This window comes from Cloeon dipterum, chromosome 4, assembly GCF_949628265.1.
Source record: "Cloeon dipterum chromosome 4, ieCloDipt1.1, whole genome shotgun sequence".
Classification (NCBI taxonomy): Eukaryota; Metazoa; Arthropoda; class Insecta; order Ephemeroptera; family Baetidae; genus Cloeon; species Cloeon dipterum.
Genome location: NC_088789.1, coordinates 20,776,381 through 20,794,247, shown reverse-complemented (window position 1 = coordinate 20,794,247; position 17,867 = coordinate 20,776,381). Strand labels below are relative to the sequence as shown.

At 43.0% G+C, this 17,867-nt stretch overlaps 1 protein-coding gene across 2 annotated transcripts; it reads left to right on the top strand.

Moving 5' to 3' along the window:
- Positions 1 to 8: 8 nt before the first annotated feature.
- On the top strand, positions 9 to 17,128 carry crb (crumbs). Of its 2 annotated transcripts, XM_065487222.1 has the most exons (23): positions 9 to 202; positions 4,682 to 5,055; positions 5,618 to 5,780; positions 5,890 to 5,991; positions 7,563 to 7,887; positions 8,041 to 8,179; positions 8,237 to 8,605; positions 8,827 to 8,983; positions 9,211 to 9,580; positions 9,814 to 10,115; positions 10,173 to 10,477; positions 10,531 to 10,941; positions 11,181 to 11,737; positions 12,016 to 12,299; positions 12,360 to 12,532; positions 12,999 to 13,415; positions 13,528 to 13,860; positions 13,959 to 14,360; positions 14,697 to 14,974; positions 15,040 to 15,227; positions 15,388 to 15,646; positions 15,700 to 15,967; positions 16,546 to 17,128. In XM_065487222.1, the coding sequence occupies exons 1-23, from the start codon at positions 169 to 171 to the stop codon at positions 16,774 to 16,776; spliced, it is 6,441 nt and encodes a 2,146-aa protein (XP_065343294.1). In that variant the 5' UTR covers positions 9 to 168; the 3' UTR covers positions 16,777 to 17,128. The 2 variants fall into 2 exon arrangements, with proteins under 2 accessions (XP_065343294.1, XP_065343295.1); XM_065487223.1 differs by lacking the exons at positions 5,890 to 5,991; positions 7,563 to 7,887; positions 8,041 to 8,179; positions 8,237 to 8,605; positions 8,827 to 8,983 and having other exon boundaries at positions 10 to 202.
- The last annotated feature ends 739 nt before the right edge of the window (positions 17,129 to 17,867 follow it).

Below are 17,867 nucleotides of genomic sequence, written 5' to 3'. Positions count from 1 at the left end.
CCGATCACGGAGAGGCAGACAGGTAGCAGGCATTGGGCAAGAAGTCGGTGTGAAAAGTGACAGGCAGGGAAGAAGGAGCTTCGTTCCGGGCGCCGTAAGCAGAGGAAGCAAAGGAAAACAAAAGAAGAGTCGGGATTTATGAGAATGTGCGGCGCCTGCTGCTGAGATATGGCGAGCAGGTTGCTTTTCGCCCTGAGCCTAGGTGAGTCCGATTTTTGCCGCCTCCACCTGTCGAGTCCATGCCACCTGGGTCACCGACGCGCGACCCGGAAAATTTTAACTTGCCGTTGTTTAGTGTTAAAACTAACACTCTTAAATTCATCGCGACTTTCACCGACCCTTCTGCAGACCCTGAGTGTGCCCTCCACCTTCCAAATTGCCCACTTCCTGTCGCTCGTTGATTGTTGTTCCAGCCCAACTGCGACGCCCCCTTCGAATCTCCTTTTGCTCTAAAAATGCGGCGTGCTACATTAATTTAATTATGCCGTTGGTGAAAAATTTCGTTTTTTGATATCGAGGGATGCGGCGATTGTTTCTGTTCGGCGAATCTCGCCCAAGTGCAGTGCACTGATAAACAAGAGTGGAAATAAATCAGTCGGCGAGCGCAATTCCGCCCACTTTGCGAGAGATGCTTCTCCTCGTCCGTGTGACTCACCTTTCTTATCGCCGCTCACTCTCCTGCCTCTCCGCCAAGGTTGCCGAATCTTCAGGCATAATTAATAAACAATTATTCGCACCTTGCCGCAAACCACAACCACAAACCTGCGCAAAAATTATCCACCCGACTCTAATTATTCCAACAAATAAGCCAGTTTGCGATAATTAAAAAGAAAAAATGTTTGAATTAAATTAGTAATTTTTCTCCTCGAGTTATTAACCCTGAGGAAGGTGCGCGCGTTTTGCATGAAATCGCAATTTTTTTCGTTTGTGTGGCCAGAGAGCGAAAAGGAAAAAGGTGGTCATGGCTGAGGAGGCGCTCTTTGTTTGCGGTGCCCCGTTAGAAAAAGATCTCAACGCCCGCACCTTCGCTTCCGACTCGAACAAACGCAGACTTTTGACCCCGCGCCAAAGCATGAAATAAATAAAACACGCTAGCTCTTCTCCGCTGCAGCCGCAAAATCGCTCTCACCTCTCCTATTTAATTGCAAATCAGGGTCGCGATTGAGAGAGTTGCTTTATTGTTTTCTGATTAATGACACGAACAATTCTTGTTATCTGGCATTTGATCCGCGGATTCTGTCGATAACAGAAGTAAACACATGATAATATCGACGAGCCTTTCGTAATCTTTTGACCCAAAGACACTGGGATAAATATGAAACAAAAACTGGTGAAATTGTGCTGAACAACGAGAAAAATTAACAAAATGGTTGGGTAATTTAACACAATATGTAATGTAATTGCGCAATCTCTTAAATTGATTGTGAGTGGCTGTCTTGCAAAAAACCACACTTTTTTGTTCTATTAAAAATGTCTTTTAGGATATTTTGGGTCAATATTCATGTATATACATTTTAAGTGGACGTATGCAACAAAATTCTGAGAAATAATTTCAATCCTTAACTTTCACATGCTCTGAAAATTGGAAAAAGTTAAATTTTCCCAAGTTCCCGCTTAAATTTGCGAGAAAATCTGCTCCTAAGTTAGCATGCTAATTAAGCGGCGAGCACTGACTCCTCGTTGAAGATCATTTTTTATTTTACAACGAGGGGAATTCACCTCATAATTCACAAGCCGAAAGATGCATCGATTTGAAGCGAAAAATAATCGAAAAACCATCCAATATTTTCGAGTAATTGGGAAAAGTCTAAAATTTAACTGTTACTCTGTCCAATTTTGATTATTGCACACTGTAAAGATAAGGTAATACGCGTGTTACAAAAAGCAAAATTACATTCTTCAAAATTATATTGCTTCACATAATAAAGGATGAAATTTTGAGCTTTTGATTTTTTGGGGGAAGATTTAATCGGAGGGGTGGGAGGTTGACAAGATTTCGTCACTCGTCGGCTCCTCTTTTCGAATTATCTCATCGGTGAGGAAAGCTGGACGCTTTCGACTGTCGCTGTTTCAGAATTCTCTGCAGCTATATAGTCCTGACTTTTGTTTTGGAAGTTAATTACCGCTGATGAGGCCTATTAGGGACCAAAACAGCCGGTGTACAGTACAAGAGGGCTATATATTTATTTTTTCCTTTCAAATTTTCACCAATATAGCAAACCAACCTGAAATTATTTCCGCGTAGAGCATAAAAGCCATATGTTTGTTAAAATTTCACTAAATACTAAAAGCTCACATTTTGTTAACGACAAATCATTAAAATTGTAGGCGATGCAATTAAACGATTGAATCTCTTCTCCCTTTTCTCAAATCTTTGGCCAATAAATCAACCAGTTCTATGCCACATAAGAAAAATGTATTTGCTCGTTCTTTAATATCTGCCAGGCGCAATCGGCCTGACCCTGGCCGATCGGGGCGTAAAGTAAATCGCCTTTCAACGCGGTATTATATAACTCATTTTATGGGATCATTTTGCCACACAACACGCCAATAGCATGCATGCACATATACATATTGTATTGTCTGTGCACGCGCAGAAAAGATGAAAACAGGTTGAGCGCGTTATTGGATCGAAGGAATCCGGTCGTGCGCTGTCGCCGACTGCCTGCAGGCTGATGAATAGGTTTCGGCGAGCAAATGAATTGAATATTAATCAGCGATCACGCTGCGTCAGATAAAGCGTGGAAATAACTCATCGGTGATAAGACGGAAAACGCGATATGTGCGTTTTGTTGTGTCGTGTCCGCGCCGAACACGTGAGTGAGTCACTGCGCCAGTCGAACAGCGAGCGATTAGATCTCTCAATTGTTCTCTTGAGAGCCTCAGTACGTTCTTCGAAAAGAAATCCTTTAAATTGAAATTAAAACAGAGGCGTTACGAAAATGAGAAATTTGAAAGGAAAAATAATAATCCCACGCTATCGTGCGGTACAGTTTCGGCCCCGCCGGCCTACTCATTGTCAGTATAAGTGCTCGACTTTCAAAACAGAATTAATTCATGCCGCAGGTTTAGTTGCAGTGAATTCTGAACTGACGGTCTTTGAAAAACGTCAGACTACTCGATACGACTAGTTGAAAGTTTGAAGAAAGGGTTGCGACTTGAAGGATTGAATTTAAAATTTTTGTTTGAAAAATGACATGTTGCATGTAGAATGCGAGATACCTGAGCTATGTGGGATACTGCAAAATGCAAACTGGCAAGGAATGGAAGTGTGCAATTACACTCGCATGGCAAGTGGCTGGTTGGGATTCACGGGAAATGGTCTTTCCCGTGCACAAAGTTTTCTTTCATAATTTGGCCAAATCTTAATTTCACCAGGGTGCAGTGGGAATTCCTTTAAAAAAAAAAAGATTTGCATGCTTCTGATTGCTCAAAATTGCAATTTGTTTCGCCAAAATTAGCGTTTTTATCTCGCAAGTTACCTATTATCGGATAGATTGCAACGATTAAAATTAAGATCCACGAAAATATTTATCAAGGATAAATTTCCGATAAAAATAGCAAAATCTGAAGTTAAAATGTTGCAAACAAATAACTATAATTTAATTATACCACTGTGCAAAGCGAAGACTCTTCAAATAATGCCTCAAAGTCTACTTGAATTGGCCATGTAGTCACACTTTAAGTTTTTAATTTTATAAATTCACAGTTAAGATTTATTCTATATTTAGTTACAAGAAAATTTTTAAGATTTTTTAAAATATTTAACATGATATTTATATCCCCTCTCTCAGAGTTAGTACTGTTTCGAGTGTTAGATTCATGGTATTAAGTTTAAATTGATAAACTTTTGATTTTCCAATCGGAATAACGGTATACTGGTTCTGGTTAATCATCGTTTCCACCTAATGAGTTTTCTCACTGTGGGAAGGTTGAAAAAGAAAGCGAACGGATTTTTGAACGCGAAATTAATGCCGACACCGCATGTGAGTTTCTCGCTCGGCCGAATTCAAGCGCAGCTGTGGAAAAGTCGATGAGGCACATCGCCAAATTTGCTTGGCGCGTCTGATTCTATGAAAATACTGCTTGCTCAGTGTAAACGATCCGCGCAACGCGCATTCTCTCCCAGGGAGCGCATTGCCATTCGAAACGGCGTTTCCGCCACCTGCGGCGGCGGACTTTTCACGGACCTGATTGACCCTTCAGGCTCTTTTTGCTTGATGAATAGAAATGTTTGCGTGCTACCGCCACCGCTAGACATTTATTCTCTTCTTTGCATTAGCGTCAGCAGGCAGGGTTTGATGCCCTTTCTAGCATTTTTGCTTTGACCTCCAAAATTTATTAAAAGGGAATTGGAATAAATGAATGTCCCCGCGGCACTTTTCTTTTGGAAGCAAGCAAGTCGGTTTGATTTCAATTGGAACGCACTCGTCTGTCTTCATTTCTCACGCGTATTTTTGATGCTCCCTTCTCTTTCAGTATACTTTCTCATTTTCATAACGCTCTGAATAATTTATTTTCTTGCCAGAAATATAATTAATCAGACTGATCATAAAACACTTTTAAATAAATGGAACCTGTTAAAATCCCCTAATTTTGTCATTTAATTTAAATTTAAAATTCATAAAATGACCGACACAAAACGTTTACTAACATTTGAATTTTTCTTCGTCTGTTCTAGTGGGCCTGGCAGGGTTGGTCTTGTCGGACCAGTTTAACTCGGTGGACAGACCGAATCGTGAGGCCTACTTCGATGGCTCAGCGAATATCCAGGTGCTGCTGGAGCGGCCACTGTCCCTGCGTGGCGCACACATTGGACTCAGCTTCAAATCGTGCAAACCTGGGCCGCTGTTCAGGCAGGAGGCCCGAAATGGCGTGCCCGGCCTCTCGCTTGAATTGCTGCAGGACGGGCTGATGCTAACCCAAGTGTCCGCCACCGGCACCAGCGTGAGCACGAGGTTGTCCTCCTCGCGGCTGCTGGACAACCGCTGGCACACGGTCGAGCTGACCGACAAGCTCGGCAACATCACCCTCTCGTCCCCCGGAATCGGCGAGGTGATTTGCAACCACATAAAAAATTATTTAAATATGTTCCACATTGATTATTTGGTTCTATATTAATTTTTTGGAAAACTATTTTTTATAAAAAGTAATAATTATTAAACTCCGTTAAGTGACTTGGAAGACCTTTTTCTAATAACAAAATTATTGAGTTCTTTAACTGATTTTCATTTATAAAATAATCACTAAATTAATCCGCGTTTAATTTTTTGATAAATTATAATTTTAAATAACCGTCTCAATAATTTTACACTGTTGGTGTTAAATAATTTAATCAAATTTTGTATAAAAATTCTACAAAACCAATTTACTTTATTAAAATTCAATGAATGCAAAGTATATCTGTTTACTCATCCCCTCATTTATTCCTCCCCTTGTTTAATTCACCGTCCAGTCCAGCACCTCTTCTCACAGTGAATATTATTAAGAGCTCATTTTACTGACACTTGAGCCTCCGCAGGTGAACCGAAACAAAGGCACGCCGGTAGTCGTGAGTCCCCCGTCTGCGATTTCAGGCCCGCCTGCACCCCTAACCCTTTTGTCCCGCGTGTTGCAGGTCAGCGTGCCTGGCGAGCCAGATCTCGCCGTACCGGACGACCCGACAACCGTGTGGGTTGGCGGCAGCGGCTACGAGGGGTGCATCCTCGAAGGGCCGAGCTTGCCCTTGTCCTCCAAGGCACGCAGTAACGGTGCCGTGTGGGGCGCCTGCGACACGCAATGTGAGTATTTGGGGCCTGGCCCTAAGGGCAACCGCTTGACGCTTTTTTGTCCATGTTGTATGGCGTGGCTAGCGCGGTGTTTGTATGTCTGTGTTGTGTCCGTGCGCAGGTGACAGGTGCGGCGGATGCGGGACGCACGGCCAATGCGACCCCAACGGAGTTTGCCAGTGCCCACTGAGGTTTACCGGCGTGCACTGCGAGATTGATTTAGGTAAGACTTTTTACTTTATCCGTCTTAAGTTATTCCTCACTTGATTATGCATGTTAGCGTTTTGCGCTGAACATTATCTGATAACCTAATTCCCTAGTAAGATAAAAGTTAAGAAACAACATATTATACTCACTGGCAAGGAACATTGTTAGGATTCGCGTTGCCTATTATGGTAATGTGCGTCAAGTTCACGGGGCGATTTTTTTTAATTTTTAGTTGCAAAACAGTTAACTATTTGAAATTTTTATTTGTAGCTAAGATTTAATTGATTAAATAATTTAAAATAATTAAAATTTTATAAATATGTAGCACGGAAATTTTGGGATAGTTAAATCCAAAATTTGTAATTGACGTGATTTTCCTTGCCAAGTTCTCAAATCTATAAGGACCATTTTCAAAGTAAATAAATAAATAAAACGACCAAATGCATTCGTCTTAGAGGGAACATCATCATAAATTAACCTTTTTCAAAATGCGATTTTTAATATATGGGTTTTTTCACCTTCTAAAATCCGTGATTCGCAGACACTATCAAATTAAAGATTTTCGCCTGGTAGTAAGCATCGTTGAAACGTGCTCAAATTCATTGATTTCACTTACTAAGATCTAAATCGTAAAATCCTGACATGTTCCTTGTGAGAACGTGTGACATTGAAAACGCGGGACATGATGCCTATTTCGAATTATTCCGGTCAGGTTGCATGATGTTTTCTATGCCAGACTTATCGATTCGGTCTCGCCGGTGAAAATAGCTTTTCTGGGTCGATGTGCGCTAGTCCGAAGCAATTATTTTTCTAAGCAATTTGGTGATTAAGCAGCCGGACACGCATGGCCAAAGCATTTTTATAAACGTTCAAAACAAGTTCGAGCTTTCGGAATTTTTCGTTGCAGCATTTTTCCGTGCTTTTGCCCATCTGCCGTTTTGTCGCGGCTATTTTTCGACCGATGCGACGGTTGCATAAATGAAAGGCTGCTTGCAGGGCTTCGCTGAAACGAGGATTACTTACTCGCGAAAGTGTGTGACACACAAGAAGCAATGTATGCGCGCACTGCTTCGCGTGACTATGTGAACGCGATTTTTTGGCATTCTCGCTCATAGCGTTGTACGTGTGAAAATGAATCACTCGGCTTGAACGGTCTTAGCTTAGCAACCAATTGGGGCAAATTATAATGCTAAATCGTTTTACACATTCTAATACCGCAATGGTTGAAAATATGGCCTTCCATCCTGTTTCAAGTTTAATCGCTATCTCATCATAAACGTCACTGCTGAAAATGTTGCAGTAATTGCAGTGACTGAATTGATTACGGCATACAGACACAAATAATCAAATGATTCACCTCAATGAAACGCAGTTTCTCTTTCCCATGTCTTAAGCAGGAAGCTTGATCCGGCATCAGATAAAGATTCATTTCATTTCATACTTGAGAACTTTACAAGTTGCACAAGTAAATTTCATGTTTTTTATACATATATTTTGAGCCAGCTATGTCTGCCTACATCCTAATTTCTGACGCTGAATAAATTTTCGATTTTCAAGGACAAAACCATAATTGCATTATCCTCTTAGGGACGTCTTGCTTCTCAAAGAACGGAAATCCCTGCGGCGAAGGCTCCTCGTGCTTCGACCACCACAACGGCTCCTTCAGCTGCCAATGTCCGGCCGACCGCCTTGGACAGGTTTGCGAGTTCACCAAGTGCGACAGCCCGTGCCAAAACGGTGGCTCGTGCGCCGTCAACGCGTCCGGAGGCATCCAATGCCTGTGTCCGGATGGCTTCAGAGGCGCAGAGTGCGAGGAATTCATCCTTCAGTGCCCGCCAGACACTTGTCTGAACGGCGGCGTCTGCGAAGAACTGCAGTTGGCTGGCTTCAGATGTCGGTGCGAGCACACAGGGTGAGTCTCCAAAGTCAAAATATTGATTAGAAATGCACGGCTCAGAGGAGTAGCATACTCGAGGGATTAGTTTTTGGTTTTTAAACCGGATTACAAACAACGGCAGACGGACTGTAGTATTTAATGTTAAAACGTGTTTTCTCCTAACTCTAGGTATGAGGGGGATCGCTGTGAGCGAAATGTAGACGAATGTAGACATAAACCTTGTCTAAATGGTGGCACTTGCTTCGATACATACGGAGGCTATCTTTGTCAGTGCAAATCTGGATTTGGAGGACAAAATTGTGAACAAGTAAGATTAAATTCTGTCCTTTTAATAAAATTTTAACGCTGTATATTTCATTCGCAGAATATTGACGAGTGCAGTTCAAATCCTTGCAGCGAAGGAGCAACTTGCATTGACAAGAGAGGCGGCTACGAGTGCGTGTGCGCCCCTGGCGTTGCGGGTTGCACGCCACCGTGCGCATCGTCGCCGTGCAGGAACAACGGCTTGTGCACCGATTTGGGCAGCTCCTTCGAGTGCAGGTGCCCACCTGGCTTTTTCGGCCTGGCGTGCGAAATGGCTGAGTGCGAGTTCAACAATAAAATCTGTCTCAACCAAGGCAACTGCACCTCGCAGGGCTGTCAGTGTCCCCAACAGGTGACAGGGCCTTTCTGCGAGATCTATCGAGACTGCAGCTCTGAGCCTTGCCACAACGGAGCTACTTGCGAGGGAACGGTGAGAAAAAAATTTAAAACCAAAAATTAAATTCCATGTTTTTGTTCTACAGCTCCATAGGCCCCACGAGGGTCTTTTAACATAAATATCCTTGTGAGCTCCACGCAGAGTAAAGCAATAACGTTAATTTCTATTTCTTCAAAATTTCTTTTTTGATTATTTTTAAATTTCTTTTTTATGTAATTACTGAATGCAAAATTTATTTTCTACTTTGGTTGCAGGCGAATGGTTTTGAGTGTTTCTGCACAGCGGGCTTTAGCGGCCCGTTTTGCGACAACGCAGAGAACGCGTGTCTGTCAGCGCCGTGCCTGAACGAAGGCACCTGCGACTCCAGCTCTGCATCTCCGTACAAGTGCCACTGCCTGCCTGGATTTACAGGTACTTATTCTTCCTGGAGGCTGCCTCCGTTGACTCATTGAATAATTCATCTCTCTCTTTCCATCTTGTTAACCGATTGCACTCACACGTGTGAAGTCAAGACCACGCCACCCTCTAACCACCAACCCTTTCCCCGCATGTCGCTTTTCATGTGCTTCAGCTCAGTGTTGGTGTTGGGGTTGAGGATTTTAGGGGCGCACCGGCTAATCCGACCTTCTTCTCCACAGGGGTGCAGTGCCAGAACCGAATGGAGCTGTGCACCTGCCAAAACGGTGGCTCGTGCCTGGCTGACGGCACGTGCAGCTGCTCCGACGGCTGGAACGGCGAGCGTTGCGAGCGTGCCCTGGTGCTCAACGCTGACTGCACCTGCCAGAACGGCGCCTCGTGCAAGGAAAAGGACTCTGGTGGCTTCTACTGCGAGTGCCCCGCCGGATTCGAGGGTCTGCAGTGCGAGAGCAATGTTAATGACTGCCTCGGCAGGCAGTGCGAGGATGGAAAGGTGTGCGTCGACTTGGTCAATGGGCACGAATGCCGTTGCCCAGAAGGGTTCCGCGGGCCTAACTGCACCGAGGACATGGACCACTGTGTCGACCACAGGTATTTTTTTAAATTCATCAAAAAACAGACATAATAAAATTTTAACTGATAAAAGTTTATTATTTTGAGAATTTGATATGGCTTGAAACTAATTTCATTTTTTTATAAGTTTAATTTTTGGTTATGATCTCTTATGCAAATGCTTTTTGCAATTAATAAGTATTAGAATTATAAATTTTTAGGGTAATAATATATTAAAATATAGAGATTATAAAAGTAAAAATTGTTTTCAGGTGTGCGAACGGGGCCACATGTCGAGACGGCGTGACAAACTACACTTGCATTTGTACTGAGGAGTGGACCGGCCCTTTGTGCATGGACAACATCGACGAGTGCAACCGCACGGCCAACCTCTGCAACAACGGCATCTGCGTTGACCGTCTTGGCGGATATGACTGCTTCTGCCGGCCAGGTTTTTCTGGGACGCACTGCGACCTCGACTTTGATGAGTGCCTTTCGCACCCATGCAAGAACGGTGCCCTGTGCACCAACATGGTGAACGGCTTTAACTGCACCTGCCAGCCTGGCTACACAGGTGAGGAAGCGATGGGAATTTTTAGGCCTTGGTGCTGAATTAGAGAATTGTTTTCAGGCAAGGAGTGTGAGACCAACATCGACGACTGTCTGTCCGGGCCGTGCCAAAACGGAGGCACCTGCATCGATGGTGTTGCTTCTGTGACCTGCGTGTGTCCCAAAGGCATCATCGGTCTGTTTTGCGAGATCAACATCGACGACTGCCAGTCCTCGCCTTGTTTGAACGGCGGCAAGTGCATCGACGGCATCGACTCCTACCAGTGCGACTGCGGCAATACCGGCTTTGAAGGTGACTCGTGTGAAACTAACATCGACGACTGCACACTTGGAATTTGCCAGAACGGCGGAACTTGCGTGGACCTTGTGAGTGTTGCACTCGAATTTCACAACAGATTGATTAAAAATTTTATTTGTAGGTAAACGGCTTCAACTGCAGGTGTCATGGAGGCTACACAGGCATTCACTGCGAGATCGACATTCGTGAGTGCGATTCCATGCCGTGCCAGTACAACGGAACCTGCGTCGAGCTGTCGGACCAGTCGCAGTATCCGCCAGACGCTTCGCTCTACGGAATTATCCCAGATCAGTTCACCTATGAGAACGCTTCTGGCTTCGTGTGCAAGTGTCCTCCAGGGACGCAGGGCATCACGTGCCAGATCAACATCGACGAGTGCGAGTCGTCACCCTGCCAGCATGGTTTGTGTCAGGACCTGTTGAATTCCTACGAGTGCAAGTGTGATAAGGGCTACTCTGGCGTGCACTGCGAGACTGACGTCAACGAATGCGAATCTGAACCGTGCGTTCAAGGCACCTGCAGGGATCTTCAGGTTTGTTTTTATCTATTTTTAATGAAGGGATTTTTTAAATAAATTATTATTATTCTTTTTTATTCTTGCAATGGTTAGTACAATAAATACATTAAATATGAAGATATTCTAAGGCTCATATCTGTAGAGAAAATATTGCACATATATGTTATATGCTCTAAAAGCTTATTTAATTTTTGCTGCTTGAGTAAAGTTGTTAGGTCTCAGTTTAAATAAAAAAAATTTGCCTCTGATTTCAGGCTGATTATATGTGCGAGTGCTTCGAAGGCTACGGCGGACGCAACTGCAGTGTCCTCTTGACTGGTTGCGTTGGGGAAGAAGGCGAGGAGCAGTGCAAAAACAACGGGACGTGTCACGCGTGGCTGTCGGGCGAGACAGACCACCGCTTCAACTGCACCTGCCCCAAGGGCTTCCACGGACGGACCTGCAGCAAGGCTACCACTATCTCATTCATCAACAATTCAAGTTTGGTGCTGGTGCCTACTTATCGCGAAGAGGGCTACGACATCTCGTTCCGCTTCCGCACCACCCTCAGGTATGGCCAGCTCATTGCCGGAGTGAGCCTAAGAAGCCTTTTCTTCCTGGAGCTCGTAAATGGCAGGCTGAACCTCAACACGGACCTGTTGAACCGCATCGACGGCGTGTTCATCGGGTCGGGACTTAACGACGGAGAGTGGAAGCACGTTTTCATGTCCATCAATGCGAGCCACGTTGTCCTCTCTGCGCTGGACGAGCAGAGCATTTATCCCATTCAGTTGGGGGAGAATGCTACTACCAATGTGTTCAACACGACAAGGTGAAAATTTACGCTTTTTAATATATATATATAATGTTAGGTGTGCATTGAAAAAAGAATAAGAAAGTATTCGCTTATATTTTTAATCTTAAGCAGAACTCATTAAATTTTGATATATTTTTGTTGATTCAAATTTTTAGATAGCGTAAAAGTTTCAAACTGAAACTGATATTTTTCTGGAAAAAATTATGAAATTGTAACCTGATTTGATTTTGAGCGGATAAATCAACTATTTTGGCTTTCACTTTATAATTTGTTCTATATTTAATTTTTTTCAGGTTGGGTGGTATTTCGTTCCACAAGGTGAATTTCGTGGGCTGCATGGAGGATGTCGTAGTGAACGGCAAATGGGTTTTGCCGCCTGCAGTCGCTGGCAGTGCTCCTGCGGACGAAGATCAAGGAGACGTCGCTCACGTGACACACTACAGCGTCGAGGCGGGCTGCCAACGCATAGAACAGTGCAAGCCAAACCCTTGCGAAGCTGGTGGAACGTGTACAGATCTCTGGAAGACTTTTTCTTGCGCCTGTCAACGACCGCGATTAGGAATTACTTGTCAGCATGGTAAACACGTCGCTTGGTTGAAAATATTTCGTGATTTTTAAGTGCTTTATTTATTTTTAGAAATGACGGCGGCTACATTTGGGCGTGAAAACACGGTAGAAGGCTTTGTGTCGGTGAACGCGAGTGAAGAGGCCAGACGAGGCCTTCGCCAGGTGGTGGCAATTTCCATGTTTGTGCGAACGCGGAAGCCCGACGGAGTTCTTTTCCATCTTGGAGCCGTAGATAGTGATACGGTAAGCAAAATTATTTTTTCCTCTTTATCGCTTTCTTAAAATTGGTTCATCAAAGAATAACCCTTTGGTAATTGAAGAATATTTTCATTTTAAATAATGCAAAATAAACACATCACTTACTTTTAAAACTCTAAAATATTGCGTTTCAAAACAATAATTTAAATTTCAAATTACCAATTAAATGGCATAACTCTGATTGTAAATTAATTCAGGATGGCTATAGCTATTAGTAAAAATTTGACATGAAAAAATTCATTTCAACGCTATATTAAGCCATACTTAAATTTAAAATTTAATTCCATCAATTATGTACCGCGCGTTCTTCCTTTTTTCTGTTCTGGCAATAATTCAAATACTTAAATATTTTGTATTTTAAAATTTTCACCTTTCTAAATCGTAGATTGTCAATATCAAAAAGGTTAAAAAATATTCCTCATTAAGTCAAAACCATATCTAAATTTTCCAGGTGATTTGGGCACAACTGGAAAAGGGCGAGTTGTCAGTTCACGTGAACCTGAACAACAGCGAAAGCTACCATGTGGGAGGCACAAGGCTGGATGACGGCTACCTCCACCTGATCGAGGTGGTGCGCAACCTGACGCTGGTGACCGTGCGCATTAACAACACGGAATACCTTCGTAAGACCTATCCTTTCGGCGCGAACCTGAATGCGCCCGTTCTCTACCTGGGTGGTAGACCATCTCTGGATGCGCCGTCCACTGAACCAGTGCGGACGGTGCGGCAGGCCGGCACGCCAGCCGCCTTAATCGACGTCCCCTCAGGCAGTGCGAACGTACCTTTCAAAGGTATCCTACAGGACGTGCAGCTGTCCAACGGTACCTACACCTTCGCCGTTGAGTTCTTCCCATTGAAAGTGTCGCAGGTAATTTCATTTAATTTTAATTTTTTGTTGTAGAATTTTCTATGACGCTTTTTCCCAAATCAACTTTCCTACCAAAAATAAATTAAATTGTATGTGTGTTATAACTTCTCAGGTTCCCCCTCCGTTTGGTGAGGTTGTATTTGAGCCCAATTCGGTTTTGGAAGGCGTGCTGTCCGACGACAACTGCAGAGACGAACCTTGCGCCAACGGAGGAACTTGTCGGGTCACCTGGAACGACTTTGAATGTGACTGTCAGGTCGGCTACAAGGGCAAGACCTGTCTCGAGATGGAGTTTTGCCGGCTCAACAATTGCCCCACTGATACCCAGTGTATGGACGTTGACGCAGGATTTGAGTGTGTGTCACAGGCGACGTTCGACGGCCGCCACCCGCCTTTGCTCTTCCAACCACCAGAGCGCCCTGACCCGTGGTGGGGGCAAGGAAAAGTGAGCTTTATTAATTTTTAAATATTTTATTTTCTAGATTAGTAACATTCTTTTCCTAAGGAAAATAAAACTAAATTATTTTCTTGTTTCTTCTCCAGATTGCAATTGATTTCCGCTCGATGTTCACTGGCGAGCTGCTAACTTTGCGCGGCCCAGAGACAGAGGAAGGAGAGGGTGACTATATTGTCATCAAAATCACCGATAGATCAGCCATCCAAAAAATCGAGGTCACGGCACGCGTACAAGATTGGAACTTGGCCTGGAGTGGCGAGCTCTTTGACATTGGCAACTGGACCCACCTGGTCCTGCAAACCGACACCATGGACAAATTGGTGATCAGCGCTGGCGGCTCTTCGGGCGTCAGCGAGACTCCGGTGCCGATAGAGGAGTTCAAGCAACTGCTTCATACCGGACACATCGAGGTTGCCCGCGACTACAGAGGCTGTCTCGGTGCCATCAAGGTGTCGGGGGTCCTCCTACCCTTCTTCACTCCTGAAAAGGTACTCTTTAATAAATTATTCGTCGTTTAAAATTGATAAAGTGCTCTTGCTACCTTGCATTTCGCCATAATTTTCTGTCCTTCCTTAGAGCTCTACAGTCAAGGCTATGGGCAAAAATAACTAACTATTTAAAAAAAATATGGACAAAACATGTGGCCTGAAAGAAATTTGCAAAAATTATTAAAAACGATAAAATTTAAAAAAATGCAGCCCGGTATAATAACTATTATTAAATTTTATTCCCCCCCTCTTTCCTATTTGCATAGTTTAAAAGTTTTGAAAAGATATTCTGTTATGTTATTCAGCTTCACACTAATTTTTATTTTTCACTTTTAGGTCACCCTGTCGGACAAGTCTCGCCACTGGAACTTGAATTCTAGCGTCGCACCTCAGCTGAACTGTTCGCTGTGCTTCAATGAGGAGTGTGAGAATGGAGCCTCGTGCAAAAACGCCGAGGACTCGTACGAGTGCGCCTGCCTCGAGGGCTTCAACGGACGCACCTGCGACGTCAACATCGACGAGTGCTCAACCAACATGTGCATCAACAACGCCACCTGCATCGACGGCATTGCCAACTACACCTGCCTCTGCCGACCTGGCTTTGAAGGAGTCAAGTAAGATTTATGAAATTTTCCCAAAAAAAGGATAATCTTTAATTTAACTTGGGATACGTTGACAGTTGCGAATTCGACACGAACGAATGCGAAAGCTCGCCCTGTGAGAACAACGGCACCTGCTTCGATGAACTGGCTGCGTTCAGGTGCGAGTGCCCTGAGGAGTTTGTGGGGGACAGATGTGAGAGCCCACGCAAAGTCACCTGCGAGAACAATCCCTGCTTCAACAACGCCAAATGCATCGACACGCCAAGTATGAATTAGTTATTATTTATTGAAAAAAAAGGAATGGAAAATAAATTTCTTCAAGTATTGTTAAAGTCTGTAGTTGAACGAAGAGCCCAATTTTCAATTGAATTTTCTATACAGTAAATTTTCTTTTACTAAGATTTCTTTTGTTCTCTTTACTATAGACGTTTTGTCTGGAGACAACTTCACTTGCGAATGCCTGCCCGGTTTTGAGGGATTCCACTGCAAATCTGTCTTCTGCGAGACGACGCCGTGCAGCAACAACGCTGTCTGTGACACCGTGACCCCAAAATGCGTCTGCCTGCCTGGGTTTGAGGGTGTATTCTGCGAGCGGGAAATCAACGAGTGCCAAACAGACCCTTGCCAGAACGGAGGAACATGTCGAGACGGGCTGGCCACGTACTCGTGCACTTGCAAATTTGGGTAATTCACTCGCAAACAAGCTTTCAAATGGTCTTCTCAAAGTGAAATTGTAGGTTCGAAGGTCCCAGCTGCCAGAACGACGTCAATGAGTGTGATACTCGCGGAGTCTGCGGTAACGCCGGTGAATGCATTAACACTATAGGTAGCTACGAATGCAAATGCAATGATCCCAACAAGTGCGGTCCAATGTGCTCATTGGATAATCCATGTTTCCCGACAAACCCGTGCTCAAACGGACAATGTGAAGAAAATTGCGACGGAGAGACGCCACTTTACACATGCAACTGCACCACTGGATTCACTGGAACCAACTGCGATCAGGTAAGTGCTTTGATGATTCAAAAATCGTCTATTGATTTATCAATTGAATTACGATTTGCTAATAGCTGTTTAATTCTGATAAAAATATCGTTATAAAATGTAAGTGATAAAAGATGACACAATATTGCGATTCTTCACTATAAATTTAAAAGATAAGAACAAGTTGGTTTTCTCAACATTTAAACAACTTTTCTTTTTAGAGGTGTTTTTTGTAACTATAGTTAAAATTGAGATGAATTGTTTTGAGGATGTTTTAGATGTGTTAGATGGTCCGAAGTGACATAAAGATTAACCTTAACATGTCAAAATTGCTCCATTTGTGCCTAAAAGCATTACAGACACTCGGTGATAACAGTTATTATTTTAGTTTGTATTTTTCTTGCTTGAATTTAGAGAAAAGGAAAAACGTTAACCATAAAAAAAATCAATTTGTTTTTAGTTTTTACAATCGCCTGTTAATGTCTGGAAAAAACATTGACCTTGAAGGTCGAAAATTTTACTTAGAATATCAGTTTCAGAAGAATCAGTTTTACTTTGCAGAATTTATAATTAGAGGACACTATTTTTATCTGTTTCAGCCAACAGAAACCTCGCCACCAGGCCCGGGAGTGGACATCGCCCTGATCGTGGTGCCGATCGTGTGCGTGCTGCTGCTGATCGCATTCATCGCGCTGGTCGTGTTCGTGTCGCTGGCGCGCAAGAAGCGTGCCACCCGCGGTACGTACAGCCCGTCGCAGCAGGAGTACTGCAATCCGCGGCTCGAGCTGGACCACGTGCTGAAGCCGCCGCCCGAGGAGAGACTCATTTGACCGGCCAAAGCCACCCTCTTATCGATAAGACTGCTGTGATTCGACCCACGCCTCAGCGCCGAGCGGCCGTTGCCCCCCCCCCCAACCCGAAACCCAGAAAGAACTGTTGTTGCAGCCGTTTTTGCAACCCACATGAACAATATTGCATGCAATTAAAGTGCCGCTCGTGAAAAATTTACACATTAAGACTTGACGACTCTTTTTATCATGTATTGATTAATATTAGTTTTTATCGTGTAATTAATGTGTATTTTGATTGATTATCCAGCGAGACAATCATCCCTCATGAGACGCCGTCCGAGCAACTAACAATAAAAATTCACTCCATTTTTACAAAACATGTACATACAAACTCCTTGTTTTATTTTAAAATTACCTGAAATCTATCGGTAAATTGAGTAACTGAGATGTTAATTTATTTTTAGATTAATTAAATTAATAAAATTGTTCAAATCTCCGCAAATTATCTATAAATATATTTTTAGATTCAAAAAGTCGTCAAAATTTTTAACTTACCGTGTGCTACAGGGACTTGAAAATTCCATGTTTCAGTGGAGATATTTAATGATTATTTAAAATATAACATTATTTATTAATTTTTTTCAAGGAGCCTGGTTGGATAAAAATTAAGTTAAGGAAATTTTGGGTCATTTCTTCAGAATTTCAAGTTTAAAATTATTTCCAATTTATTTAAATATTTTAAAATGGCCACAAGACCCATACGGGCTGAAATAAATAAAAGCTTAGTGTTTCGTTTTAGAGAAATACCTCTTAAGAAACTTACAGATTTTTTGTAAATGTGATTGCCAAATTTTTTCTATTAACCGTCAGAACTGCGAAAAATTAAAATCGCTAACTTTTGTAATCTTGGTGCACTGAAAGGTTTTGGGGGGCACTCGTCCCATCCCCATTCGTCATTCATCTCCCTGCCAAAAAAATAGAAATTAAGAAAGTTATCATATTTTTCTTTTTTTATATAGTTAAATTTTCATTGAGAAGAAACCAAAGGCAATATTCTAAGAGAAAGTCTTAAAACTTGCTGGCAATTTTTCCATCACCCTGGACACAAAAAATAATTCTTCTATTTTGTA